The 27,632-nt window shown below is 51.0% G+C and overlaps 3 protein-coding genes across 3 annotated transcripts; 2 read left to right on the forward strand and 1 right to left on the reverse strand.

The window, feature by feature from the left end:
- Positions 1–1,130: 1,130 nt before the first annotated feature.
- Positions 1,131–27,400, forward strand: LOC122370533 (probable N-acetylgalactosaminyltransferase 9). Its single transcript, XM_043346197.1, has 10 exons — positions 1,131–1,390; positions 4,594–4,900; positions 6,459–6,625; positions 7,049–7,223; positions 7,679–7,879; positions 15,136–15,253; positions 16,714–16,899; positions 17,232–17,471; positions 18,817–18,969; positions 25,393–27,400. The coding sequence occupies exons 1-10, from the start codon at positions 1,339–1,341 to the stop codon at positions 25,525–25,527; spliced, it is 1,734 nt and encodes a 577-aa protein (XP_043202132.1). The 5' UTR covers positions 1,131–1,338; the 3' UTR covers positions 25,528–27,400.
- Positions 9,921–11,927, forward strand: LOC122370534 (zinc transporter ZIP1-like). The gene has a single exon (XM_043346198.1). The coding sequence runs from the start codon at positions 10,246–10,248 to the stop codon at positions 11,383–11,385; it is 1,140 nt and encodes a 379-aa protein (XP_043202133.1). The 5' UTR covers positions 9,921–10,245; the 3' UTR covers positions 11,386–11,927.
- LOC122370536 (zinc transporter ZIP1-like) lies at positions 20,604–22,772 on the reverse strand. The gene has a single exon (XM_043346199.1). The coding sequence runs from the start codon at positions 22,445–22,447 to the stop codon at positions 21,413–21,415; it is 1,035 nt and encodes a 344-aa protein (XP_043202134.1). The 5' UTR covers positions 22,448–22,772; the 3' UTR covers positions 20,604–21,412.
- Positions 27,401–27,632: the final 232 nt, after the last annotated feature.

Here is a 27,632-nt window from a genome sequence, read left to right on the forward strand (position 1 = left end):
CCCCCCCCCCCTGAGGTTTTTTCGAAGTGCACGCTAAACGGCTTGTCGTAGCGGGCTGAAATTTTCAATACCCTCTGGGGCAACCTTTGCGCATCTTTTGCCGAAAAAAATTGATCGGGTCATGTCAGGTCACGGAGTTATGACGTCATAAGAGGTACAGCCTCCGGCCGACAGTTACCAAACGTGTGCGCCGAATCCCTAGGTTTTCTGCCGGTGATACCCACATTGTTTGATGGATCATGATGAAACTTCCCATGCATGTTGGGGCAAGCATTGGCTATCGTGTGGTGCAAGAAAATTGACCGGGTCAGGTCAGGTCACGGAGCTATGACGTCACAAGAGGAACAGCGTCCGGTACTATTTTTGAAAAGCGCCCGAACCACTATTTTGCTAATTCTTGTCACCTCAATGGGAATATGCAGCAATATTAGCTTCTATAGGGAGCAAATGGACCTCCCAAATCCAAAAATACAATCAGATTTCAAAAATTTAAATTTTGATTTTTCGAATTTCTGCCGCCGACTGTGACCTTGCCGACTTCCGGCGCTCCCAACGCGCCATTTTTAGAGCTAGGGAAACGAAATACATACCAAACAATAGAGAATTGATCAAGAAACACGATAGTGAAGGTTTCAAGTCGATATCTCCCACCGTTGTGCCACAATCGCCGCGGAAAGTTGAAAAAGTTTGATTTTTTCGGAAAATTTGACCTTTGACCGGTCATAAGTAGGTCAAATGTTGACCTAGGACCAAAAAATATACCACCAATCGCGAGATCTCGTTGAGAGCAATCCGTTGGTTTTTTCCGCTAAGATCTACGACCTTCCGTTTCGAAACGCCAGGGGGGGTCGTAACAACCCCCCCCCCCCTGGTCGTTCGTGTTATGAGAAATGGCCTGGTCGTGCGAGGGTTAAGACTACTGATATGGATGAGTCTAGAGTCTACCACAATAACTAATGAAAACATCAGCTACTACTATAGGTATATACATACGGCATACCCAAACACACATACCTACCTATTTACATTTATACCAGAAATGCCTTTACCCGAAAAAAATACTTCATTGCCTGGTCGGCAAAGAGCTACCAGATTCTCTCGATTTGGCAGCCCTGAAAGTTGTAAACAAATGTGTGCGCCGGCCGCCAAAAGAAACCGCGCCGGCTCCCCCGACTCGCCCGCCGTTCGCGCATCGCCTTCGCTACGAGGCTCTTCTGTGGCGTTTCGCCGGTTCCTGTCGTGATTATTTGATGTTCAAGGGATTTATTCATTTGTGAGAAGTGAAAGTAGTAATTGAAACGTAACATCACTGACAATATTTCAGAGTATAGGTTCGCCATGGCAGGGAAACAAAAACAAACTGCACGGAGATCGAGGAGCAACATCAATAGTAAGCTATTATTTATTTATATATTCGAGGTTTATACGATGACTGTTAACTGAAGCAGAATGATAGTTGTTTTCTTGATCACATCTGCCTTGTATTTGCCCTACCTAGCATATTTTCAATATTGTTCTTGCAGCAGCAATAAACCATTCTGATTCACTCAAAATCCACCTCTGCTTCAAAACAAAGCCCCAATCTGGAATATAAATAGATAGAATATGTGTGCTATTTTCATCATTGGCATTTCAATTTTTGATCACATCGTTGGTGTCATTTCCATGTCAATGTATTGGTAACTCAAGACTCAAATCTCCTGAGCGGCATGCTTATAGCCCGCCTACACCATGCTTCCACTGGCGGATCCAGGGGGCCATGCTCCAGTGGTTGGGTAATACTATTGGTTGCATAAGAAGTGTTCCAGTGAGAAATTCTTTTGATGCAGCCTGAGAAATGGATCCTGTTAGTGGGACAACCTCAGGACGGTTGTTATGCAGTTGTTACAGCTTTTGTCATTATCGGGAAGGTTGGTCAAGCATTCCTGGCATCCCACTGGTCGAGTAGGGTCTTGCACACTCCATTCCACCTGAATGGGGCGGAGGGGAAGCTTATTCACAGCTTGCAAACTTTTGGTTGCTGGAACTTCTTCAGAGTCTGATGGATCAAGCATCTTATTGTTTTTCAGTCTTTACAGTAGAGCTTTGTCCATAAGCTTGCACTTTTACTCTGAGGGCTGTTCACGGGCCCTGTGTGCGGTCGGACCGCACACACCCTCCAAGCTCCGCCCACTGCGTCCCTATGTCAGCCTTCCGTCACTGCACACAGCGACCGCTGTGGCCGGTCAAGACCGGCCACAGGAAGCCGTCCACCGCACGCAGCCGTGACGTCAGAACCGCCTACCCATCCCCTACCCCCACGCCTGCTGGACTCACCGCACACACCGCACGCAGCAGTGTGCGGTGCCCGTGAACGGCCATCCAATGTCAAACTTCAAAGTTCTTATTCAGCTTCATCACTGACTGTCTGAAGATTTTTTTTTTTTATCTTGAAAGTCAGTGGTTGGGCACACCTGCTCCTGCATCTCTTCTGCACATGTCATAAAAATCTTAGGCCCTGGCTGCTTAAGATCAGGTCACCAGGTCAAGGTCACGCCAAGTGACCTCATCTTAGAAAAAATAAATTAGCTGCACTGTCTGAATGATCACCTTGAAATTTTCAGGGATGGATCGGAGTAACAGTATATGTAAAACTTATATCTTAGAATTTGGATATCAATGTCCTAAGATTAGTTCAATTTTGTACCCTCTCCATTGTACCTAAGGCAACTGGGAAAAATGAAAGAAACCTCTTTTGGATGAACATCATTCTAAACACTGAGACATTGAGATTTGAGATACAGGCAAACTTAACCCTCGCCGGCCGAGGGGGGGGGGGGGGGGGCGGGTGCCGCCCCCCCATAGGGTTTTTTCGCGATAGCTCCGAACACGCTGGCGATAGAGAGCTGAAACTTGGCATACCTGACCTTTGATCCAAGCCCGATCTTTTGACACCAACCGCATTTTTGGGTCAAGTCAGGTCACTGACCTATGACGTCATAAGTGAACCTCTGCACGGTCTTCAGATGTCGCAACTTCCCAACGCCCTCACTGCCAGAGGAGATGTCACAGGGAAATGAAACTTGCAGGATCTAGTATCCATTATGAGTCCCACAACTTGTATATCTCGGATTTTTCCTAAAGGTCATATGAGGTCAGGTCATTTTCGTGACCTCACCATTATAAGTCAATGGGGAAAAATGAAAACTGCTATTCTGGCGCCGGCAACGATCTCTCACTATCTCAAGCACACAGAATCGTGATTTGGTGCACTCCTTGCAAGGTTAGATGCGTCACTTTTGCAATGTTGACCTTGCGTGACGTCATTTATGACGTCATCAAGGTCATATTAGTTTTTCGTCAATAACTCTTGATCAAATTGAGCTAGCGAGTCGGGAAAGCCATTAATGGACTCAGGAAGGCCTGCCGAATCGAATGATATGCGACATGACCTCTTTCGACCAACTTCGTGACCTGGGGTGCTGACCTGACCTTGACCTGAGGTCAACACCCCAAGTTGACCTGACCCGGACAAAAAGTATATCATTCGACGCGCCTGAGCGAGGCGAACACGATGCTGCCAAAATCAGCGCTCTGCAAAATCGGGTACCAATCTCTGCGTCTCGTAACGGCGCACACGCTCGTTTTTTTCCACGACGCGCTAGCTCCACCAGGGGCGAAACGGCGAGGGGGGGTCGTACCCGCCCCCCCCCCCTCGGCCGGCGCGTATGTAGAAAACCAATAGGTCCGGCGAGGGTTAAGACACACTGAATCAGAAAGTTGCATTTTTTGGCCCTCATTTTGTCCCTGAGGTCATCTGAGGTCATGAAAGGTTCACAGCAGTTTTTTGGCTATAACTTTTGATAGAGGCATGTTTGAGCAATGAAAACACCTCAGATGTGCTCGCTCAGCTCGACAATACGGATCGACTGATATGCAACATGACCCTTTCTGGTGAGGTCATGACCTTGACCTTAGGTCAACTTTTCAAAATGACTTTTTATGGACAAATTATAGTGCATTCGACGCCTCGACGAAAGGAACACGATGCTGGCAAAATAAATGTACCTTTCTTGAGTCAAAAGCTATTGCCGAAAAATCGTAAAAACGACTATTTTTCTAGTGTTTGCCCTCCCGAGGCTACACCATTGATCTTAGGTCAAATTTGAGAGCTGTACCAGAAAGAGGGTTAAAAGAGCTACCGAGTGCGCTTTTTCGCGGCATTGTAACTTTATTGGCTCCCGAGTTATGCAGCTGTTTGTCGAAAAACGTTGAAATATAAAATGTTATCGTTGCTGCCTCTGGTGACCTGACCTGACCTGACCTACCCGACCTATAAATGACTGAAATATTTTCGTCATGATATTCTACGCTTTTTCGAATGCCGCTTACCACGTGCCGCTATGGGGCCCAGGAGCCAAGTTAGATGGGTGAGGTGGGGGTGGGGGATGGTGGTGGGGGTAACTCCCCGGCCCGGCGCGGGCTATTTTTTACCCTCAACCCAGTATGTTTGACTATGACATCATTCTGCATTACGCAGTTGTTCGTCCCAGCTGTGGAGTACCTATGCATTTGCACACTGCCAGCCCTCTGACTATCACTCCGGCCCACCAGATTCCCAGTCTGCGGGGACCTCCCGGCTCTCCTGCCGTGCCCTGGCCGTGCCTGCCGTCGGAGCGGTGGCCGTAGCGGTGGCCGTGGCTCTCCTCTACCCCTCTCTCTGGGAGCCGGCCGGTGACCGGGCCGGCCCGGCGGCCGTCACCCAACAGGACCCGGCTGCCGGTGACCTCGGCCGGCCCGTGGCGCTGACTGCTGAGGAGCGACGGCTAGCTGACCAGCTGTACAAGCAGGAAGGCTTCAACGTGGTGGCCAGTGACAAGGTGCCGTTCGTGCGCCGACTGCCCGATGTGCGGCCGCAGCTGTGAGTGGAGTGACACCGCCTCAGAGGGGTGCTGGCAGCAGACGGGTTGTGGTCGAAATCGGATTGCAGCGACAGACTCATGCAATGAATCCAATGTGCCAGCCGCCAATAGACTGGAATGTTGTGTAGTAGCAAACAAGACGTTTTTTTGTGTCTTTGTGATTGTCCATAAAACCAGTAAGTTCATTTTCTAGCGAGGTTCAATCAATATTTCGTTGTTTCATTTTCTCGTTGAAATATTATATCCCCTGTCTTAACCCGCGCCCTGCTGGGGGGGGGGGTGTTTGAACACCCCCCCTTGTGGTTTTTCGCGAATATCTCAAAAACGGCGGCGCGGAGCGCCGCCGTTTTTGGTACACCTTATCATACATCAATTCTACACATGTTGTAAAAATTTCAGACCAAGGTCATTCAAGGTCAGGTCACTAGGTCACTTGAAGTGACCTCACCTCATAAAAAGTTTCAATGTCTGTCATAGCTACACTGAGTGACCGATCGCTTTGAAACTTTCAGCGATTGCTAAGAGCTATAGCATGTACAAAATGTATATCTCAGAATTTTAATATCGATGACCTAAGGTCAGGTCAATTTTGCGACCTCCCCATTATAAGTCAATGGGATAAAATTGAAATGCGCCTCCTTTGGACGAAAGACATTATAAACACTTCCAAACACTGAATTACAAGTGGTTTAGACACACTGAACATAAAAATGGTGTCCGTGACCCCTGTTTATGCCCTGAGGTCATCTTAGGTCACGAATGGTGTCTAACAGTTTTTCGCAAATAACTTTTGATAGAGGCATGCTAGAGCGATGAAAACGCCTTAGATGTGTTCAGCTCGACGATGCGGATCGACTGATATGCAACATGACCCTTTCCGGTCAGGTCATGACCTTGACCTGAGGTCAAATTTTCAAGTTGACCTTTCAAGGTCAAGTTATAGTTCATTCGATGCGTCTTGACGAGAGGAACACGATGCCGGTAAAAGTAAGCTCGTACAAGGCTTGGGTCAAAAGTTATTGCAGAAAAACTGTTTCCAAAAAAATCGGCTATTTTTGCAGTTTTTGCCCCCTGCAGGCAAAACCGTTGACGTTAGGTCAAATCTGAGAGAATTACTCAGAAAGGGCGTTAATAGGGCTATGGAATGCGCTTTTCCCCGGCGCTGTAGCTCTATTGGTTCCCGAGTTATGCGTTGGCTTCTTGGAAATTGTCGACATTCGACCTGGAAATCGGCGAAATTTTGCCTTCAATGACCTCTGGTGACCTGACCTTTGACCTGACCAAAAAATTGACCGAAGTGATTTCGTCATTATTTTTGACGCTCTTTCGAACGCCGCCTTCCGCGTATCGCTACGTGGCCCAGGAGCCGAGTTAGAAGGGGGGGTGTTCAAACACCCCCCCCCCCCCAGCAGGGCGTGGAAATCCAGGACCCCCAGCCGGGCGCGGGTTAATCTGAGGTAATATGCCAACGCACTGTGTTATGTAAGACATGTTGACCAGTTGCCCGTATTGACAGCCGTCAGCCGGTATAATTTCACCCTCTCCGTTCGTCCTCAGGTGCCGCGGTCGGACGTACGACGCCGACCTGCCTGCTGCCAGTATCATCATCAACTTCCACAACGAGGTGTGGTCGGCACTGCTGCGATCGGTCCACTCGGTGCTGGCCCGCACTCCGGCCCACCTGCTGTACGAGATACTGCTCATCGATGACGCGAGCACCAAGCGTGAGCTGGGAGGGGGTGGGGGAGACGAAGGGATGAAAAGGGGATGAGGGTCAGGGTCTACAGGGTGAGCTGCTGAGGGTCAGGGAGGAGGAATTGTGAGGGACTGAGGGCCAGGGAGGTGGGACTGGACGATCTCGAAGTTGGGGCTGCTGCTGTTTGCTTTGCTGGTAATGTGAATTCAGCGCATGATGCGTTTTATTGAAGGTTGATATATTACATGGATATTTACTTACATTTTCTTTTGCATGGCTTTATGTAGAGTTTTGGTGCTCTTTTGTATGTTATAGGTCAATAATGGTCATGTGTGATATCTGCATGGTTTCATGTGTGTCGTTCTTTCTATTTGCCCTTATATGTTGTCACTATTGCAGCTCTAATTTCACATCACTCTGATACCCCATTTGTGCCATGACCTTTTCACAGCGGAGCTGGGTGAGCCGCTGGAGCGGTACGTCTCCGATCACCTGCCGTCCAAGGTGACGCTACACCGTCTGAAGGAGCGACACGGCCTGATCAGAGGCCGACACTGGGGCGCCCAGCAGGCGTCCGGACCCGTGCTCATCTTCCTGGACTCGCACGTGGAGCCCTGTGATACCTGGTCAGTCAATGTGTGATACCCGTTTGACTTTGATACTTGGTCCGCTGTGATACCTGCGTGATACCTGGTCATTGTGAGTCCCACGGTGTCTGATCAGTGCAGGACTGCTCAACTCTCGCGCAGCAATCCTGATAATTGTTGCGGTAGAGTTAGCTGATCAATGCTGACCATCTCTCAGCATTGAGTGATGACTGGTCAGAAGGGAATCAAAGCTAGTCATATAAATGTAAGTTGGGCCTGTCATCGTGTGAGCGAATTCTCCCAGATCAAATACTGTCTTGTTCAAGCTTAATAGTTTGTCACAAAGACAAGTGTTGTAGTAAAATAAATGTCCGAGACCGAGTTCATTTGGACTTACTAAAAACCTCTATCGTATGGGACCAGACGCTGCCAGTCTGACGTCTCAGTGTCTTGCGCTATCGAACTCCTCTAACCTGACCCCCTCCCCCTCCCAGGATCGAGCCTCTGCTGCAGCGGATCAAAGACGAGCCTCACGCCCTGGTCTGTCCCGTGATCGACAACATCAGGGACACGGACCTAGCCTACCAGCCGGCCGAGCGAGTGTCCGGCGGGTTCGCCTGGTCCGGACACTTCGCCTGGATCGAGGCCGGCGGAGCCGACGGAAAACTTCCCAGCGACGAGGCGGCTCCCGTCAGGTCAGAGGGGGAATTGTGTGCCGGAAGGGTCAGATTGAGGTAGGAGGCTGGGATAGTGTGTGATTGTACGAAATTACAGGGTCAGTTAAGTTAGGAGGGTGAAGTTTTAGGGTTGCAATAGGCTGCGGAATGCGGATGGAATGGAGAAAAATGAGGGATTAAAGACTGCATGATGTTACAAGACAATATCTGCTGATGTATCTAGCTGAGGTCGAACTATATTACCGTTAATTATGTTGACATGGTGGTGTTTTCAGTTGCCTGTGCGCCCTCCTCCTTGTTGTGGTGACTCGATATCCATACACAATGCGTCTAGAATCGGTAGTCGACCTACCCGACTCCCGGAGTATTCCGATGGCTCGATATCCAAATACCCCAATACGCCCAGTATCACTCGTTGACCCGTCCTGTCCCTGGTGGCACCGTGTCGTTGGCCGGACAGTTTGTTAGTTTAGCATCGAGACCGGTGGGACCGGTACCACTGGCTCGAGGCCGGAGTAACATGGGGCCGCCATACTGGACGGGGGTCGCTCGGTAGCACTAGTTCCGGTCACTGAAGGTCACTGTAATGGTACTGGTCACTGCACCGACGGGTGGGGACCGGTCGGTGTGACGGGTGGGTCGGTACGGAAGTACCCGGGGCCATCCACTGCAACTTGTTCTGTGACATGACGACCCGCAATGCCTTATTTATAGTCATGTTTGATTTGATCGCAACATCAATAGGCATTTCACGTTGCTATGCCGGAACCCTATTATACGTATGGTTTATCGAACTGTGGCTAGAATACTTATTCTGTCCGCGGGCTGGAATGGGAATACCTAACCAAGGGCTGTAGGAATGGTCATCGCAAGTTTGTGATTTCATTATCCGTAGCTAAAGGATGATTCAAATGACCCAAATAGCAAGCCACTGATATAATTCACCAAGCGCCAGGAAACTGCTTAGTGCTTGTGCTCTGTTGTTTTGGGTGTCTTCTCTAATTTTTTTTCCGGCTACTGACCCAAGGGCAAACATTGTGACATGGCGTAGGTGAGTCACGGCACAGTCGAAATTGCGGATAGCTGCAGTCTATACTAAAGTAGTACGATGATAGCAGAGAAGCTTGCCTTCATGCTCTGATTTTTCACCAATTTTCATCGAAAAGCGAACTGAGTTAAACCAGTCAGAACAAACAACTACTACTTGCTCTGCTCCCGAGAATATGAACATCATGCATTTTTGCTGAAATATTTCGTTGACTTCCTGGCGATATGGCACATTTGAACAACCGGTAACGGGTGCTGCTTTATTTGTGCGCCAGAACAATAACTGCAGCTCGTTACTCGGCGAAGCACGCCATCCAGTGCCAGTCAGGTCCGAGTCGTTTCCTATTTCTTCCCAAGTCTGCTCGAGAGTGTCTTCTGCTCACTTGTGTATATATAGGCTGTGGATGATACTTGAGGCCGATGCTAGTCTGGGTGCGAATATCGGCTGGCAGCACCTGGAGAGATGTGAACAGCCCTTGTCTCTGTCGCCGTTGCCGTTGCCATAGTAACATCTAGCTGCCGTTGGCGGTCGGTAGGTAGTGTGGTGTTACATACCGTGTGTTAGGCACGACCAATCAGTTGTTTGTGACCGGCTGAAAGACCGAGTCGGGAAACAGACGTCGTGCAGAAATCTCCGTCTTTTGTGACCGGCTTCAAGACACCCAGCCATAACTACCGTCTGGGAATAACCTCAGATGCCAGCTATTTTACGAAGCTACAGTGCCTGAGACACCGCTGTCAGTCAAATCTGGCCTCTCCCGGCTCGAGTGTGACTCCGGAACCAGTGGTGACGGGTGTCTTTGTTCGACTGTGTCTGCTTGTCCTGCCTGTTGAGTGATAGTTTGGCACGTCCGTGTGTGGGAAAGGTGGCTGGGGTAGACAGCGCTCCACAGGCCTCTGTCGGACAGACACGTACGCGGCTCTGCACCTGCCATTTGTCAGTGGTGACGGACGGGGTCTGTAGGCCGTCCCTGTCAGTGTTCAGTGCTCCTGTCACTGTCACTGTACACCACAGCAGGGGGCCGCCAGGTCGAGACGGAGTCGCCTGGCTCGTGCGACGTGGAGCAGACACTCGCATACTCTGCTTTGATTGAGTGGTTTAGTTGGATAATTCAGATCGTGTGTCTGCCTTGGGCTCTGGCTCCGACCGTGACGAGCATTTGGTGTCGGTTACGTGAAACAATCTCTACGTCGTGGAGTGTGCTTCTTACGCGACATCCTGCGTCGTACTTCGGTGATACGAAGCCCACTGGTAGTCGCCACTCGACAACTACTTCTATCACATCGACCGTCTCCATCGTCTCTGTCGTCTCCATCGTCTCGTCCTACCAGCTGCGATGTCTGTGCAGTCGGCGAAGCTGGGCGCCTTCTGCCTGCTGCTGATCAGCTCTCTAACGCTGGGCCTGCTACCGTTCTGGCTCACAGCCTGTCTGAAGCGACGTCAGACTGCTGGGGGTGGCGGTGCTGCCCGGCTGGCCATCTCCTGCCTACAGTGTCTGGGTGGGGGAGTTCTTCTCGCTACCGTGTTCACCCACATGCTGCCCGAGGTGCGGGAGGGCCTGACGACAGCGCTGGGTGGAGAGCCGACTCTGCCGTTGGCTGAGCTGCTGCTCTGTGTGGGTATGTTCGGTATCTACCTACTGGAGGAGCTGGCGCTGCTCTGTGCCCGCGGAGGGACGGAGAGGAGGGAGAAGGAGGATAAGGAAGAAGAGGAGGAGGACGAGGAGAGGGTGCTGTATGACGCACGGATGGAGAGCGCCCTGCTGCCGCCGGCGGAGCGGCAGTACGGGGCTGTCTCCGGCCGACCGACCGCTGCTGGGGACACGGTGTGGCCAGTGGCCACCCCCGTCCACGGCCACACCCACTGTCACAGCGCAGCGGCGACCACAGCGACAGCCTCCGCCGGCGGTCAGACCGGCCTGGCCTCGTTCCGCGTGCTGATCGTGACGGCCGCGCTGTCGGTGCACTCTGTGTTCGAGGGCGTGGCCATCGGCCTGGAGCCCTCCGAGCCCAGCGTGTGGCTGCTGACGGCCGCCATCGCCACCCACAAGGCCATCATCGCCTTCTGCTTGGGCGAGCAGCTGGCCTCATCGCTGACCAATCGGCGCCGCGCGCTGGCCTCGCTGGCCGGGTTCGTGGTGGCTTCTCCGCTGGGTGTGATACTGGGCGCTGTGCTGACTGCGGGCGGCGGCGCTGGCCACGAGCTACCCTCAGCTGTACTGCAGGCTCTAGCCGCCGGCACAATCCTGTATGTCGTCCTCTTTGAGATAATCCAGGGAGAGCGAGCTAAGCCGGGTCCCGGCCTGGCCCGGCTAGCAGCCATTCTGTTCGGGTTTGGCTTCATGCTGCTGGTGGTGTGCCTGGTGAGAGAGCCGGAGGAGGAAGAGCAGGGGAGCAGCCAGCTGAAGTCGCCGGTCGCCAGCGTGGCGCCGGGGGTGAGGAGGAGGGTCATCCTGCCGTCGGCGATGCGACACTAAATGGTGTCTCGGAGTTTGATATGATGCGGTTTTCATACGATATTGACAAGCTGGAGTTGCGCAACTAGCGATCGGTTGTGGAGTTATGCTGATGCTCGTGAATGAAAACCACAAATCCATGGCATTATTAATTAATAATGAGCAGGTGTTATCATAACGTAATTGAGTGAACCGCTCAGGGTCGCCTGGCATGGTGTTTCTTACAACGACCAACAATTTACACGCGGTTCAGAGCTCGCTCATTCGCCACTCTGAGACAGCTGGGCCAAACTACTATAGTGCAGTGGAGGAAGTGACTAGCAAGACTGGTTGAGTCTGTACTATGTGGGTCACGAAGTGGTGTGAGCTGAGCTTTTGACCGCTCACTGCACGGAGCTTCAGATCAGGTCATGCGTAGTGCACATTCGTGGCTAATTGGTTATGTTTGTAACGAGTCAAGCTGTCATTTTGACTTTTCTGTCGTGTGACATCCATATTTACTTAGCAGCTGTATATAATGCGTGCTAATATACAGGTCAAATACATTATTGAAATATGAAAGAAACCTTTCTAACGCTGCACCCCTGCAAGCTTTTAAGGAGAGGGCGGGGAGGGGGCTGTCCGTCACTCATCCTGCCGTGCAAAAGTCGCCCCTGAACTTTTGTCCGGCGGCAGCTCGGTCAGGGGTCGTGCCCCCCTCCCCCCAGGGTGGCCTAGTTTGAGTCCATCAGTCACCACTGCCAAGCTCTGACGTGTGCTGCCTTATTCCTATTCACATTTCTACCTCTGATTTCTGTAATCGTGGCAGTGTTTACAGCCGGCCGCTGGCGTTGCGTAGCTGCGTTCTAGTGCCCCAGTGGAATGGGCGGTACTGTGTTACGTGACTGAGGCCAATTAAACCACACGGCGGGGGGAGGGGTAGTACAGGCGGGGGACACCCTGGTGACTCGGCGGAGTCTGACACACAGCGTGTCAGAAATGACACATGACTCAGGGTATGGCGTTTTAACGCAAATGACACCGCCAAGTCTATGGAGCGGGAGGCAGGCGTATAACGCGGTCATCGGTCAACCCTGGCGACACGGTGCGACAGCAGCCCCCGTCCGGGGTTAAATGTCAGTGGCTGGGGCGGGGTGGCAGGGTAGGGGAATAAGGGGAGGGGAGGGGCGCAAGCTCGTTCTCGAATGTCGGAGAACTATGTAGTGCACAAGTTTAAGCACCCGTACTTTATGAAATGCATTTGTTAGAGGTTTTGTTCAACTTGCTTTCCTGTTGCAAGGCCAAGTAATGCTTGTACCGACTAATGGCAGTTGTTGTCCAATCAGACTTCTGTACTGCTAGTAGCTGAAGCAAACTCTAGTATTGATGCCAGGAACCCATTTACCTTACGAGATAAGTTTTGTCGCATTCAGAATGCAGTTTGCTATTGGCGAGCACTACACAAAGAAACTTTTGTTTTATATGGTTTGGACTTTTTATAAGAAAACAATGTAATCAAAATCATTTCAGTCTTATTGACCCTCTGCTTGCCCTGGGTTTTACAATTCTGAACCGTAGAAGCAAACCTTCAGTGGGGCTTTATTGCAATGCCACGACATGTCGCCATGCTCGGGCGCAGGCAATGGTGATTTGACGACCTGTATATACATAATGTATGTCTCCTTTTCACGAACTGAGTTATGGATTACATAAACCTTTGAACTGACTGACTGAACTGGAAATATTTTATCTTTACATTAAAGGGACCCTCCCAGTGCCCACCTTCAAAAAAGTTAATGAATTGGGATTAAAGCGATGTCGCTCGGTTCAGAAAGAGCGAAAACGAAGATCTACCAAATTTCATCGAAAAATATTCACCGGTTTTCAAGATATTAGACTTTTACCTTTGTTTACTTTTTGGGATCCCCGCTGTTCCTAGCGACTTTATTTGAAAGTGCGGCATTTGTTGCGCGCAAAGCAGCATATACCACCGCGTGCTACCAAACGTTTTAGTAAAAGATTTAGAAATCGTTAGATCTCCGCTGACGTCACAAATTCTAAGGGGGCATTCCAATGCATTAGCCCCTTAGAATCCGAAAACTGCATGTTTGAAATTCCATATCTCCGAATTAAAACATTTTTCGATGTTGTGAGTGCCCAAACCGGTATTTTCAGGCCATGGCCACCAATTTGGCTATCTCAACTCAAAACTAATGTTAAGGTGGGATGGTGACTTTAATAATATAGTTTTAATATGGGGTAGGAATGTCATATAGGTTATCGTCATGCTGTAATGCACAATTTTCATTCATTTGTGTTAACTTTGTCCATGTTATAATAATTAATCACGATAAAGGGACACCCCGTTTTTGCCACACTTAGATCTTGAGCCTTTGGCCGTCTCTGGGCTAATGTACGATTAATTAACCCGCGCATGACGGGGGGGGGGGGGGCTCTACAGAGCCCTTCTAAACCGTTTGCTGAATCGACACGAAACTTGCGGTACCCTCAGCGGCATTCATTTGACGCATTGTGTTCAAATTTCAACTTTCTAGCTACCATAGTTTGGCCGGAAATGACGTCAGAGTGACGTCATGTCGGCCGATTTTGATGCAAAATATTGAATTACGGCAAACGCTCTCAAGAGCTTAGTTTTAAAGCTAGATCCAATTTCTTTGCATCTGTGGACTACAAATACACGTGGCTATCAAACTGCTATCTCGAATTTTCGAAATTTTGAAAATTTTGAAAAATATGTTTTTAATTACAAAAATAGGTATATTTTTTGATTTTTTCAAAAAATGTTTAATTTTTCGCAAAAACGGGTTTAAATGTGATAAAACACATACCGATGAACAATTTTAGCAAGTTTTAGCCTAATATCTTCAAAAATAGCCAAGTTATTAGCATATTTGTCAAAATTTTACAATGTTATATTTATAAAACCATTTTTCAGTACGTTTTTGACATCTACAACAATATAAATGGTACCATTGTGTTCCTGAGCTCAAACTGCATCTGATAGGCACCTTTTTTGTTGAAAAAATCATTTTCAAAATTTGACCTTTTTTGACCTGAAAGTGACCTGACCTCTGGAATTCAGCTGAAAAAATGACCTCAAATGACACAGACGACATTATTTTCGAAATCTACGAGTAAAATGGACCATAAACCATGCGTCACGTGACCGATACATGATATACATTGTATATCATGTATCGGTCACGTGACGCATGGTTTATGGTCCATTGTATATTATTAGATTGTATCTTATACAATCTTCGTGACCTAGGATGACCTGGCCTTGACCTAAAAAATTCGAAGTTTAAGTTTGGTACCCTCAGGTTATCTAAGGCATATATCAAGGAGTGCGTAAATCAAAAATGAGCCTGATCGGACTTGTGAGCCGGCGGCCAGAGCCTAAATTGTGAACAAGCAAAAATGCCGATAATATTCGCTTTGACCTGACCTGTGACGTCATCGGTGACCTCGAGGTCAATGAAAATAGGTTTCCTACGGCCGTTTTTCCAGGGCTATCAGACGCCGTATGAATTTTGACGATCGGCCCAGTAGTTTCGGAGATAGGAGGGGGGGGGGGGCTCTGGAGCCCCCCCCCCCAGTGACTCGCGTCATGGAAAATACCCCAGTCATGCGCGGGTTAATGCCATCTATTTTCATTTCACCCTGACTTTCCCTTCTGATGCCCTCAGATCTCGCATGATGTCTGAAGGTCTACCTATACGCGATGAGCAGCGACTATTCCACCATAACGTGTCTTCTCACCACTTTCAGGTCTCCCGTGATGTCTGGAGGTCTCTACGCCATGAGCAGGGACTATTTCTGGCACCTGGGAGGCTACGACACTGGAATGGACGTCTACGGCGGAGAAAACCTCGAACTCTCGTTCAGGGTGAGTTAACTCCGCGGCTGGGCAGGGTGCTTCCGTTAACAGGAGATTATGCTGTTTCACCGTCTACCAATGCAATGGGCGCTTATATGACGGGAATAAGCAATAAGCATGCATTTGACAGGCTACCCCGTTGATGGATTTTAGTGTGCACCGTGCACGTCTTGTATTCACTGCTGTCACAGGCGGTCTGTATGCACAAATGTAATGGCAGCCCAGCTGTAGCCAGGCTAGGGAGAATAAGGTATAGAATGCGCTTGTGTTCTGGAATTGAACTAGGTACTTTTCTTAATTGATCTACGGTAATGTAACAATTTTTTTTTGTCTGCTTTCCTACTCTCACGTCCACTGTCCAGTCCCCCATCATGTATTTGAATTATCGCAGTACTGCGCTTGATCATCTAGGGGCTCAGATTTGGTTGAGTCACCTCATCAGAGGTAGACCACCGTGAGATTAATCAGCTGATCATCTCCTGATTTCCTCATCGCCCTGTCGAAGGTCAAAAGTAACCTCTACTAGATGATAAAGTTCTGGAAGGGCTGATTTCAGCTATATCATTTTTCTGATAAACTTATCATGTTAGTTTCAGGCTGTGATCCTGTCTGATATCAATAATTACCGTCATTCCTTTGCCCGCTTCCTCTCAACTGACCCGTGACGCCATCTCCCACCCGGGTCTTGCAATGTTGTTCCGGAAAGATGGCGCCGCTGTGTGCCGCAGGCGATTTTTCTGGAAAATAATCTGCCGTAGTATGTACCGCCATCTACCGGTAGTCCTAGTACCGATGCTGTGTAACCTGCCGTCAGGGTTTGCTACGGATTGTGCTGCCACCTGCCGGTAGGAACGTATGCAGGTGGCGCTACCATCCACTTTCGGGCCACACGGCCACATGCTAGTGAAGTGAAGTCCATGCCTTCAGTGGTTTTGCCTCCTGCAGCACCAAACAACCAGCTCTGAGCTCAGTATCGTGACTCATTTATGTGTATCACCTATCCGTGCTTCTATCCTCAGGATACTGAAATCCTTCTCCTCCACGCCGCAACCCCCCTCCGGGCTGGACAGGCAACTTTATCTCATGCGGGCTGTTCCCTTGGAGCGGCACCGCTGCTCCCGAGGGAGCGCACCCCGTAGCCGGGTGCAGTGAGTGCCTTGGGGCTGGGTGGCCCGTCCTCTGGACGGGCTCAGCCCCGGCGACTCACTAGGGTGCCTGCCCAGACCAATGTCTCCCCCTAATTCCTATCATCCTTCCGGCTCTGCAATGGTCTTGTCGACCGAAAGGGCCTAACCCAACAAAACAAACAATATGTGTATCGCTAATTGCTTCTCCCGGATCTTCTCTCCTGCACATGCGAGCCGTGAGTTATTATGGGCTGTGCAGTGTGCATGGATAACGGGCTGTGCCTGTGCGACGTGCTTTCTAGCACGTGTGAAGTATCTAATGACATTACCGCTTGCCCCCAGACGTGGCAGTGCGGCGGCGTGGTGGAGACTCTGCCCTGCTCCCGGGTCGGCCACATATTCCGCGACTTTCATCCGTACTCGTTTCCGTTCAGCGGTAACCCTCTGGCGGCCAACATGGCCCGTATCGCCGCGGTTTGGATGGACGAGTATAGCCGCTACTTCTACCTGCACTACCGACATACTGAGGTTGGTAATGGCGGCGGGTTGTGTGTGGGAGGAGAGGGTAGGTGAACTAGCGCAATTATGGTCAGCAAGCGGAAGCTACAGTAGCTCTAGTAGCTGTAGGAGAGGTAGCTACAGTGGAAGCACAATGTTGTAACTTTCCAGTTGCTGCAGCAACGAAATGGCCAGCCTGCTGTTGCAGCTGGGGACAAACTGTTTGAAATATAGGTATCTGTTGGGACCATCATGATCACTATGAACGTTTTTTTTTTCACGTTGATATCTTTCACCGCCATTCTATGCGGAACCGTGCGACTTATTGTAATTATGCTAACGCTGCCGCCCTGTGCCGTCAGATGCCCGAGGCCGGTGACGTCACGGCCCGTCGGGAGCTCCGGGAGCGGCTGCAGTGTCACTCCTTCCGCTGGTACCTGGATAACGTCTACCCCAACAAGATGCGTCTGGATGAGGACGTGCTGGCGAGCGGCCAGGTGCGCTCTGCCCTGCGGCCGGACCTCTGTATCGACACGCTGGTGATCGACCGACAGATCTTCCTCGGGCTGAACTCGTGCACCCAGCCGGTCGTCTCGGGACAGGTGAGAGGCATCTAAGTCACCGTTCCGTGCTTCTATCCTCAGGATACTGAAATCCTCCTCCTCCACGCCGCAACCCCCCTCCGGGCTGGACAGGCAACGTTATCTCATGCGGGCTGCTCCCTTGGAGCGGCTCCGCTGCTCTCGAGGGAGCGCACCCCGTAGCCGGGTGCAGTGAGTGCCTCGGGGCTGGGTGGCCTGTCCTCTGGACGGGCTCAGCCCCGGCGACCCACTAGGGTGCCTGCCCAGACCAATGTCTCCCCCTATATCTTATCATCCTCCCGGCTCTGAAATGGTCTCATTGGACCGAAAGGGCCTAACCCAACAAAACAAACAAAACAAACAAACAGGCATCTTAGTCGTCTCGGGACAGGTATGATACTGAATATAGTCGTATAGTATAGTCGTCTAATATAGTCGTCTCGGGACAGGTATGATGTCGGCGCGGGTAGGTGGCACCGGTAGGTTGTCGCCAGTCAGAACGGCAAATCATATTTTATTCCGTAGAGAAGTGTGGAGACGGCATCACAATGAAGTAGAGTAACTGATTGGATGCTTTTGTAGAACAAATTTCCAATACGTTTGCTTCTAAACCTTATGGAGATTTACGACCTTTTCTATAGCTGCTGGGAATTGACAGACCTTTATTGCAACCTCTTCTGTATCCTCCACAAGTGCAGGATGCTTTGCTAATGTCATGCTAATGTCAGTTGTTTGACCCTTCCCAGTGTCCTGGCAATTAGCACATTAAAAAAACTCCCATCTGTTTTTGTTGATTTTTGTTTTCTTGGGTTAGGCCCTTTGGTCCAATGAGACCATTTCAGAGCCGGAAGGATGATAGGAATTAGGGGGAGACATTGGTCTGGGCAGGTACCCTAGTGAGTCACCGGGGCTGAGCCCGTCCAGAGGACAGGCCACCCAGCCCCAAGGTACTCACTACTCACTGCACCCGGCCACGGGGTGCGCTCCCTCGGGAGCAGCCCGCATGAGATAAAGGTATATACCTGTCCAGCCCGAAGGGGGTTGCGGCGTGGAGGAGAAGGATTTCTGTATCCTGAGGATAGAATCACGGAACGGTGAAAACTCCCATCTTCACCCCAATACCCGACACTATATAGCTCTGTTATCTCCCTAGTACCAGCTGACGTTCGCTCGTCTTTTTCCCCAGTTTCTGACGCTTACTTAATTTTTCTTCAACACCTGACACCAACTGTGTCGTTTCCCCAGTGTCTGACACCAACTGTGTCGTTTCCCCAGTGTCTGACACCAACTGTGTCGTTTCCTCAGTACCTGACACATAGTTTTGTTGTTTCCCCAATGACTGACACTAGCTCTGTCGTTTCCCCAGTACCTGACGCTCAGTAAGCGGGGCGAGCTGCGTCGCGAGGACAACTGCGCCTATGCCGGCGGCGCCGGGCCCCACGCCGGCACCGTGACGGCTCCAATGGCCCCGTGTACGATCAAAGGGTCCGAGCAGCAACAGTGGATCTACGACGGTCAGGTCAGTGCTGGGTCGGTCTGCTTGGGTGGCTGCGGAGGCGGCATCGTATCAGCCGCATCGCGGTCCTGACGTTATATTGCATCAGCCGAATCGCGACTCTTGGTCTAGCTCACCATCAGCAGTCTGGCTCTTACGTTATAGCTCGCCAGTTACATTCCGATCCCGACTCTTACTCTACATAACGGCTTAAGCCCGACTTTCGCTGTACTCAGCTGTACCAGCCGTGTCATTGCTCAGTGTAACAGCCGCAGCCTAACCCCACCCAACAGAACAGCCGGTGCTGCAAGCTGGCTCAATTTAACAGCTGAATAGCCCGACGATCATCTGATTTTATCTTGACCGGTCGTTGGCTGTCGAATGTAAGATATTGACCTCACAATGTATCCCACTTCCGCTGTTCATCACAGCAGCCTGGCTATTGAACAATGAACATTGTCTTTTTGGCCTTTTAGAAGCAGCTGATGCGCTGACGTATGAGCTACACAGATGCTATGTGGTGTGTGGCTGCAGTCAGTCCAGATGTGTTGAGTCACAGGCCGCTGCTCATTTGGTCCCCATTCTAACAGCTGGCTATGGGGAGACATGTGTGATTGACGGTACATTGTGCTGTATGGTTTGTATGCTACGCCAGCTCGTACCTATGTTAAAAGTTCATCTGGAACGTAATTCCAAGGTTTTGAGAGAGAGAGAAAAAAAACATTTTGCGAAACCCTAAGATATTTTTTTCTCAATACTATGATCATCCAAAAACCATGTGATGTAAAAGACATTTCGATCGTTGCTTTCATGTATCTCATGTGTTTACTAAATACTCTCCAAAAGAATGTAGATTGGCGTCTTTTCAAGCTATAATTCGGCCCCCTAAGTTGTTTGTTAGGATACTGATAGTGCTGGTAAATAGTAACTGATACCATATCGCATGATACCCTACAAGTGAAGTGATGCGATAGCACGAGGGACGTCCGCACTCATGATAGCGCGACACTCTCGTATTTTGTCATTCTTACTATTGACTCCGCTCCGTGTGTTCTCAAACGGCCTCTGTTCCCAGCCGTCTTGTGCCCGCTGCCTTGTGGCCTTTGCTCCCACTCGATCGATCGTGCTCACCGGGTCCTCAGAACACACTCTCTCACACAGACAGCTTTGACAGCCTGACACACAAACAGGCCACCTTCCGATGGACGCGCGGCCGCGGTCCGGCGTGGTTCCTCTGACGGTGGTGGTGGGACGGACCCAACTCTCGATCTCAGTCACCCTAGCTGCCACGGCAACCGGGCGGTAACGGGCGACCTGCCAAATCCGTGGCTGGCGACCGTGACGCGGTGGTCGCTGTCTTTTTTTTTCTCGCGCATTTGACAAAATCGAGAATCTATGATGGATGGTTTGAAGCGTTTCTATAAATTTGGCGAGCTAACTACTCGAGGCGTGATGTTTTTTTTTGTGCGTTTATGCATTGCTTATTGCTTAGGTGGTTGAAACACTCGTTGAAAATAAGTGTTTTTGGTCGTTGCCCCCAGCTGGCTTATATTAGCTTTTTCGTTCGATATTATCAGCTAGTAGAGAAGCACAAGGGAGAAATGGGTAGGTAACTAAAGCCGTTTCTCCTATACATGTTCCGTAGTCAAAGACCGTAACAAAATGTAATGTTTATGCATTTTATATCATGAAGCAACACAACACCCAACTCTCCAAACTGCTCACCTAGCTCACAGACAAATTATTGCTCGCTGATGTTAAGTGACAAGGCTCATAGATCTACGATCGCAACAGATCGCCGATAATAGACAATCGCTCACTGAGCAAGTTCGTACATTTTGACATGGATAAGACAGCTTGCACTCTAGCATTTTCGCCCTGTTGTTTTCTATAGCGGCGCTTGCAATGTAAGGGAAATAACGAAGCATCCTTCTGTCGTAAACTGTAAGACATAATGGCAGACACATGTTCTGCCAGAACACTACGTCACACGCCATCACACTTAAGTAAAAACACACTCACGACGCTCAACAGAAGACCCATCCCATTTGTTCATGGCAGAGTAAAACTGGTTTTGGTTAATACTGAGCCCCTACTGGTCACCCACACCGACAGATATGTTAGGCGGCTCACGGCCTTCGGTTACGTCCGTACTGGCTAAAACACTTTAGAGACGACTCGAAGGCGCCTTCTGTTCCACCGGCGCCATTGGGGCCGATAACAGAAGCGCGCGAGTCCGCCCCCCCCCCCCCTCTGGCCCCCAATGCCCCCGCTTCCCTCATGGCTATTTCCTCCCGTAGCGTCTCTTGCCGCCGCCAACCGCCGGCTGTCGCTTGCGTCGTCCCTTCCGACCACCAAACCTTCCGCTCACCACCGAACTTTACACGTAGCGACGCCGGTGGCGACGCTGAACAGCTATAGAGAGCCTCATTCTGCTGTGACCTGCCGTTATCGTTCCGTTTCTTCCTCACGTTGCGTCGGTGACTGGCGTGAGTGGCGTCGGCTGGTCGTCGTCAGGCTCCTGAAGGAACGAAGTCACCAGTAACATGATGCCGAACCCGGCCAGGATAGCCAGCAGCTTCAGCAGTCCGCCGCCCGGCTTGGCTCGCTCTCCCTGGATGATCTCGAAGAACACCACGTAGAGGATGGTTCCGGCGGCCAGCGATTGAAGTATGTCTGTGGCAAAAGCCTGTGTGTCCACGTCATCGCCTTCGCTCGAGATGACGAGAATGCCGATCAGAATACCGATAGGTGCCGCCGCCACGAATATCGTGAGAGAGACGATAGCGGAGCGGAGACGACGCTGGGTGGCCGCCAGCTGCTCGCCCAAGCAGAAGGCGATGATGGCCTTGTGGGTGGCGATGGCGGCCGTCAGCAGCCACACGCTGGGCTCGGAGGGCTCCAGGCCGATGGCCACGCCCTCAAACACAGAGTGCACGGACAGCGCGGCCGTCACGATCAGCACGCGGAACGAGGCCAGGCCGGTCGGACCGCCGCCCGCCGCCGTTACCAAGCTGTGGCTGTGACCGTGCCCTCCGTTCGCCTCTGCGCTGCTAGAGGACGGCACGGTACCGTAACCCGCCCTGGCCGCCGCGCCGGCCGCCTCAGCCGCCTTGTCGGTACCCCGCCGCGGCTGTAGTATCGGTGACCTGTCTCCATCCTCGCCCTCATCTCTCTGAGGTGACAACAACATCGCCACCTCCTCCACGGCGTAGATGGAGAACATGCCAGCGCAGAGAAGCACCTCGGCTAGCGGGAAGTCGCCTCCCCTCCCTCCAGCCTCCAGACTCTCGCGAATCTCAGGCAGCATGTGCGTTAGTACCGTGGCCAACAGGACGCCGCCGCCCAGACACTGTAGGCAGGAGATGGCCAGCCGGGCGGCGCGGCTGCGCCCGGTACCCTGTCTCAGCCACGGCCGCAGTGGGAACGGCAGCAGACCCAGCAGAAGCGAGGTGGAGAACAGTATGGCCAGCGCGCCCAGCTTGGCTGCTAGGACAGTCATGGTCGGCTGTCGGCTGCCGCCGGAACGGTCGGCTGTTCAGGTCACCTTTGTGGGTCACTGGCCGATGGTGCTGGGAGCCGGATGGGCTGAGTCTGGGCGGCTGAGACGAGCTGTGCTGAGCGGAGACGATCTATGAAGAGCTGAGATGAGTTTTGATAAGTCGATATGGTTCGTGGTTTCTTGATAACCGCCGGCCGCGTTGAATACGAGTCTGGAACCTCGTAAACACTGAGTCTGGAACCACGGGTGACACTCCGCTGTGCCGTGTGCACTCGCTCGCACTGCGCTCGACTGTGCCGTGTGCACCCGCTGGAGCCGCTGTCCGCGTCCGCGCCCGCCCGGCCAGAGGCGCGTCCAGGTTCCGCTGGCCGGCGGGCGCGCGCGCAGCGGCGCAGTCAGCGCCATCCTGCGAGGAGGAGTCGACAATAACAAGCAACTGAAATCGGGCGTTTCAGTTTCGCCGATTTATTTTGTCTGCCGATTTATTTTTGGCTTGTTATTTCTGTCAGCCGGATCAACCTCCTACAAAATCTTCCCTGTATCCGCCTTAGTCACTCGTAGTCCTCGTGATCGCGATAACATCGGGCCGGGAAGTCGCCGGGTAGGCAAGAGAGATAGGCAGCGGCGCGGCGGCGAGACGCGGCACCGATCCGTCAGCCGGCCGGTCGAGGTTCGGGGCGGTCATTGGCGGTTTTTGTCGGCCTGCTGAGCTCAGAGTGCGTTCCACCCGGCGCGTGGCACTCGGTACGCGTTGGGACTGTGTGGGTCTCCGGTCTGCTGCGGTTTGTCAGAGGGTAACCAGAGAGGTTACTGTCCGTTACTCATCTGATGACGGGTCGCCCGGTCGGCACACCGCCCGTTCTAAAGTCCGCCAGACGGGGGAGCGGCCAGCCGTGCCCAATGTTTGCGTTTGAGAACAACAGGTGACGTCACTGGACTCTGAGACCACTGCCGTATGCTGTGACCTGAGCTGCGTTGTGCACAGTGTCAATTCCGTTATCGACACAAATAAGACTGTCCATGACGCGTGTTGTTGCCTGAACCTATCGTGTCATGTGACGAGAGCTCAATCATTTAGGTACACCGAATTTCCACACCATTTTCATCTAACAGTATTTCCATAATTCGGAGCCGTTCCGGCGGCGATAAGACAGAGTGCCGCCGCACCGCCGTCTTCTGAGGCAGCGCACTGCCAATGTTTGGTGGAGTCGGGTTGTGCCGGTTGACCTTGAGCGGACAGCGACCGACGGCCGGGACATGGAGACGGGTCGGGGAAGGGGGCGTTGAGGACTGCCAGGGTCCTCAGTGACGTCTGTGATAACTAGGGGGTGGTTAACCGCTTCCTTGACCGCTTATTGAAGGGTTAAGTCGCGTAAGCAGAGAGGGTCTCAGAATAATTTGGTTCGCGAACCTCAGAGAGACGAGATCTGAGCATTGTACTACATAGTTACTTTTTATACTCTTCTTTAGTTTGGTTCAAGGTCCTAAAAAGAAGGCCCTTGTTATGCCCAAATGGAAGACTGCAATGCTACTGGAAAGGAGCATCGTCAGGTTCTATCGCATGACTTTGTGTCCGGTGCAAACAGGTCGTTTTGCAGCCGGTACCAAGCTGCATAATATGGTCTTACGTAAAGAGATTGTCAGTATGCCAAAGGACCTCGAACTACGGGCGTGTATGGCGTGACTCGCTGTAACAACTGATGACTTGAATGTGAGGGGGAAAGTGAGGGGGGCTAAATTTAACTCAGCCAATACGCTTCAAGCTAATGAATAGCTTTCATTTTGATGTAACACTTACCTGTTTGCAGTATAAGTTTTGTATTCGTTGTCGATAACTCGCCTCTCATCCTCACATACCTATGTTATGTGGTGTCACTTCACGGCTCACGCACCTTGTTTATTTTTGCGTTAAGCGCAAGGAATTTTTCGTCGATAACTCGCCTCTCACCCTCACATACCTATAGTATCTAAGTTCTGTGGCCTCACTCACTTCGTTTATTTTTGCATTGACCGCAACGCCTTTACCGAAACCCGTTAGGATAGCCCGTTACTAGTCTACCATCCTGTCCGCCATGCTACGTCGACTCCCGTCTCAGGACCCCCGCTCCAATGCCTTCCCAGTCATCATTCGCTTCTCCACTCCGACCCCCGCCATGTGTACCGTCACTAACCCTTCGTACCCTCCCCGTGCTGCTGGGGTCCTGTCCCCGTCTCCGTGGCTTTACGTAATGAACCGGTCCGGTGGCCAGCAAGCTTCTTACGTAATGTGATGGCTGATGGTGCCACCGACAGCAGTCTGATGCTCATGCTCGGCATTCCGGTGCCTACGGCGGGTAACTCGCAGCTCTGCAACCATTACTCGCACCCTGCACTCTTTCTAGCTGCCGCTGAAACTGTTCTTGGTTCTGTTTAGTGCTCGCGTTCCCATGATAGGCTTTTTTGGGGTTGATGTCGTGTTGTCTCTGTGGGTGGAGTTTGTGTTTTAAACATATTAGCGAGACTGTTTGGCGCATTTTCGTTTTGTTTTATTTCCACTCGGCTGCACTGTTCTATTGACTGTCCGAGCGCTTTCTTTGGGTTTTATTCGAGCCGCTGCTTCGATGTGTCTCAATGGGCAGTTAGGAAGATCACCATAAAATAAATAAACTATTGACGAGCAAAGGCGGGTCTGCTTGCTAGCCCTCCACACGCTGTCGATATTTGAAACACTTCCATGCGTGCTACGACTTGGAATGTCTGGCAGGTTTTTCTGTTCTCGCTTCTCATTTCATTGTTGTGAAGGTGTGTAAAAACCTATGCACTGCGTCTGTATCTATGTGCATCTGTTGAATGTCGTGCATTGTCAGTCTTCGAGTATGCATGTATCTCTCCCCAACTCCGATGGCGTGTCATCAATGTCGGCCCCGTGCCTCTGACCGTCTCCCTCGCCTTGTCTCTGCCGGCAGACTGCTCAGCTGCGCCACAAGGCCACCGGCCTGTGTCTGAACAGCTCCGGGGTGGATGCCATGCACCTTCTCTACCTGGCCACCTGCACGTCGGACGTCGGACAGAGGTTCACCTTTGAGAACGGACAGCTGTAGACGAGCGGTGTGCGGACGGACGGACCAGTAACGATAGAGGTGGGAACGACGCGGATGGAGGTAGTCCGTGGTCTGTCCGTGAGACGTGTGGTCTTTGGTCCTTGTGGGTCATTGTCCTTGTGGCCAGAGGTCCGCATGAGTTTCAGATCCATGTGGTCCCTTTCTCCATGGTCCTTGGACCAAGCGGTTAATTACCAGGGTAGTCCCAGGTCGGTTTGATCCAGGTTCATGTTGTCCATGGCTCATGCGATCGTTGATCCGTGTGGTCTAGATAGATCCATGCGACCAGCGGCTAACCTGGCCCGTGGTTCTCGTGGTTCTCGTGAGTCCTGCGGTCCCACCCGTTGATGAATGTGGACCGCAGTGCCTTCCCCGCTCCTACGGAGTATTCAGCTCCCATGGGATGCACTCTAAATCAAAACGCAACCAGTCCCATGGTGGCATATCATTAGGGGGCTGTGCCGATGAGAAGATGCGGATTTTACGAGCTTGATAACGCTCATTCCAGCGCATTTATTTATTTATATCGGTTCCAAATGGCAATACCTCAGACTGCTACGCCTTGAGAAGAGTTATTGCTTCGTTTTACTCAGTTGCCAGTCAAATACGGTACAGAAGGCCGTCTTTTGTTTCTGTGCGCACTAGGAAGTAGAATATTTGCTTTCGTCAAGCTGTTGACGACTTTGTTCCTTACGCTTGCGAAACAACTACTGGTAAGCGATGTGACCTTTAATCTCATTGGTAAAGATCTGAAGCTTTCTTTTTTCGCACACTGCAAATAAGTCACAAAAATGTGGGCTTGTACTTTGTTCATACGAGATTCCCTTTTGTTACAAGCTTTATTTATCAGCAGTGGTATGTCAAGGCTTTGTTTGAGATTGGTAGGTACTATGAGTCGCCGCTCAATCAGAAAACATGCTCCATGTTTTCTTACCAAACGCAAGTGCCTTACCTTGGCGTGTTACCGAATTATTCCTGAAAGGGACGCAATATGTGAGTCATATCACAGATCAGCAAGCCTTGCTTTGAGTGTTTAACAGGCCCGCAGTTTGCATTTAGAAACACTATGGCTAGTTCTAAACAAGTGTGAAGTGTCCTTGTTGTGTCCTTGCCGTCTAGCTCACTGTCTATGTAGGACCAAGAGCTGCCGGTTCAATGGCTGCTGCCGTTTCCAATGGCTGTGTTGGAGCAGATATCCTGGGAATTGATATCGCATTTCCATGATACAAAACACGCTGTGCGCCGCATCTATCCACCGTCAAACGATCAGATGTAAGATCAGCGCGCACACTAGACTGTGTTGTGGTGTTTGCTTTCCTCAATGGGTGCTGTGCTGTCTGTTTGTGGTGTGGGTGCTGAATTAATAACTCACTTTTTACTCTCCAAGCAAATAATTTGCGTTTGAACGGACAGAAGCCACAGTAAATCAATATTCATACGGATAGCTTCTACTGGCGTCGTTGTTGTGGTTTGCGATTATCTTCATGTGTGTGCGTTTGTATTTTCCTGGCGTAGTGCCGAGTTTGGATGTGATTCAAGCTGCGACCTCCACTGCCTCTACTGCGGGCCGTGGTGCCTTGGCGTTATCCCCTGCCGCGATATATCTGTGTTAGTAAATTATTATTTATTGCTAGACGCATTTGTGTGAGACTATGCGTGCCCAAACAGGGTTTTCGGCGGATTCGCCGGGCGGCTAGCCAGCCGTGATCATACTTCGGGAGAGTGTGGGTCGTTTTGGTGATGACCAGGGCAAAAATAATTTTGCTGAGGCTCAATGTGGTAGATGGTACCTTTTTTGTTACTTTGTGGTCTACTGTGATTGCATTTGGATTTGTTTTGTAACTATCATGTCAATAAACGCGTATCAGGCGTACTTCTTCGTTTTAATTTGCTACCTCTAACCTTGATGTGAGTACACGCATGGAAGGTGTGCATGTCGCGCTTACGATGGTGTTGGACGACCGACAGTTTACACATCTGCCTTCCGCCGACTGATTGTGCGACCAGTAGCTAGATATGATGACCTGAGACGGGCAACTCACGGTTATGAGTAATTCCCAGCTCGCCCACACTTGGTCTCGGTTAGTACAGATAAATCCTTACTC

The sequence above is a fragment of the Amphibalanus amphitrite genome, unplaced genomic scaffold, assembly GCF_019059575.1.
Source record: "Amphibalanus amphitrite isolate SeventyFive unplaced genomic scaffold, NRLGWU_Aamphi_draft 001142F_arrow, whole genome shotgun sequence".
Lineage (NCBI taxonomy): Eukaryota > Metazoa > Arthropoda > Thecostraca > Balanomorpha > Balanidae > Amphibalanus > Amphibalanus amphitrite.

Excerpts from the sequence above, each read along its gene's own strand:
- LOC122370533 (XM_043346197.1), top strand. The coding sequence starts at position 1,339 with ATGGCAGGGAAACAAAAACAAACTGCACGGAGATCGAGGAGCAACATC. Across the intron at positions 1,391-4,593 it reads ATCGAGGAGCAACATCAATA|ATTCCCAGTCTGCGGGGACC; the intron begins GTAAGCTATTAT and ends CCGGCCCACCAG. Across the intron at positions 4,901-6,458 it reads CCCGATGTGCGGCCGCAGCT|GTGCCGCGGTCGGACGTACG; the intron begins GTGAGTGGAGTG and ends GTTCGTCCTCAG.
- LOC122370534 (XM_043346198.1), top strand. The coding sequence starts at position 10,246 with ATGTCTGTGCAGTCGGCGAAGCTGGGCGCCTTCTGCCTGCTGCTGATC.
- LOC122370536 (XM_043346199.1), bottom strand. The coding sequence starts at position 22,447 with ATGACTGTCCTAGCAGCCAAGCTGGGCGCGCTGGCCATACTGTTCTCC.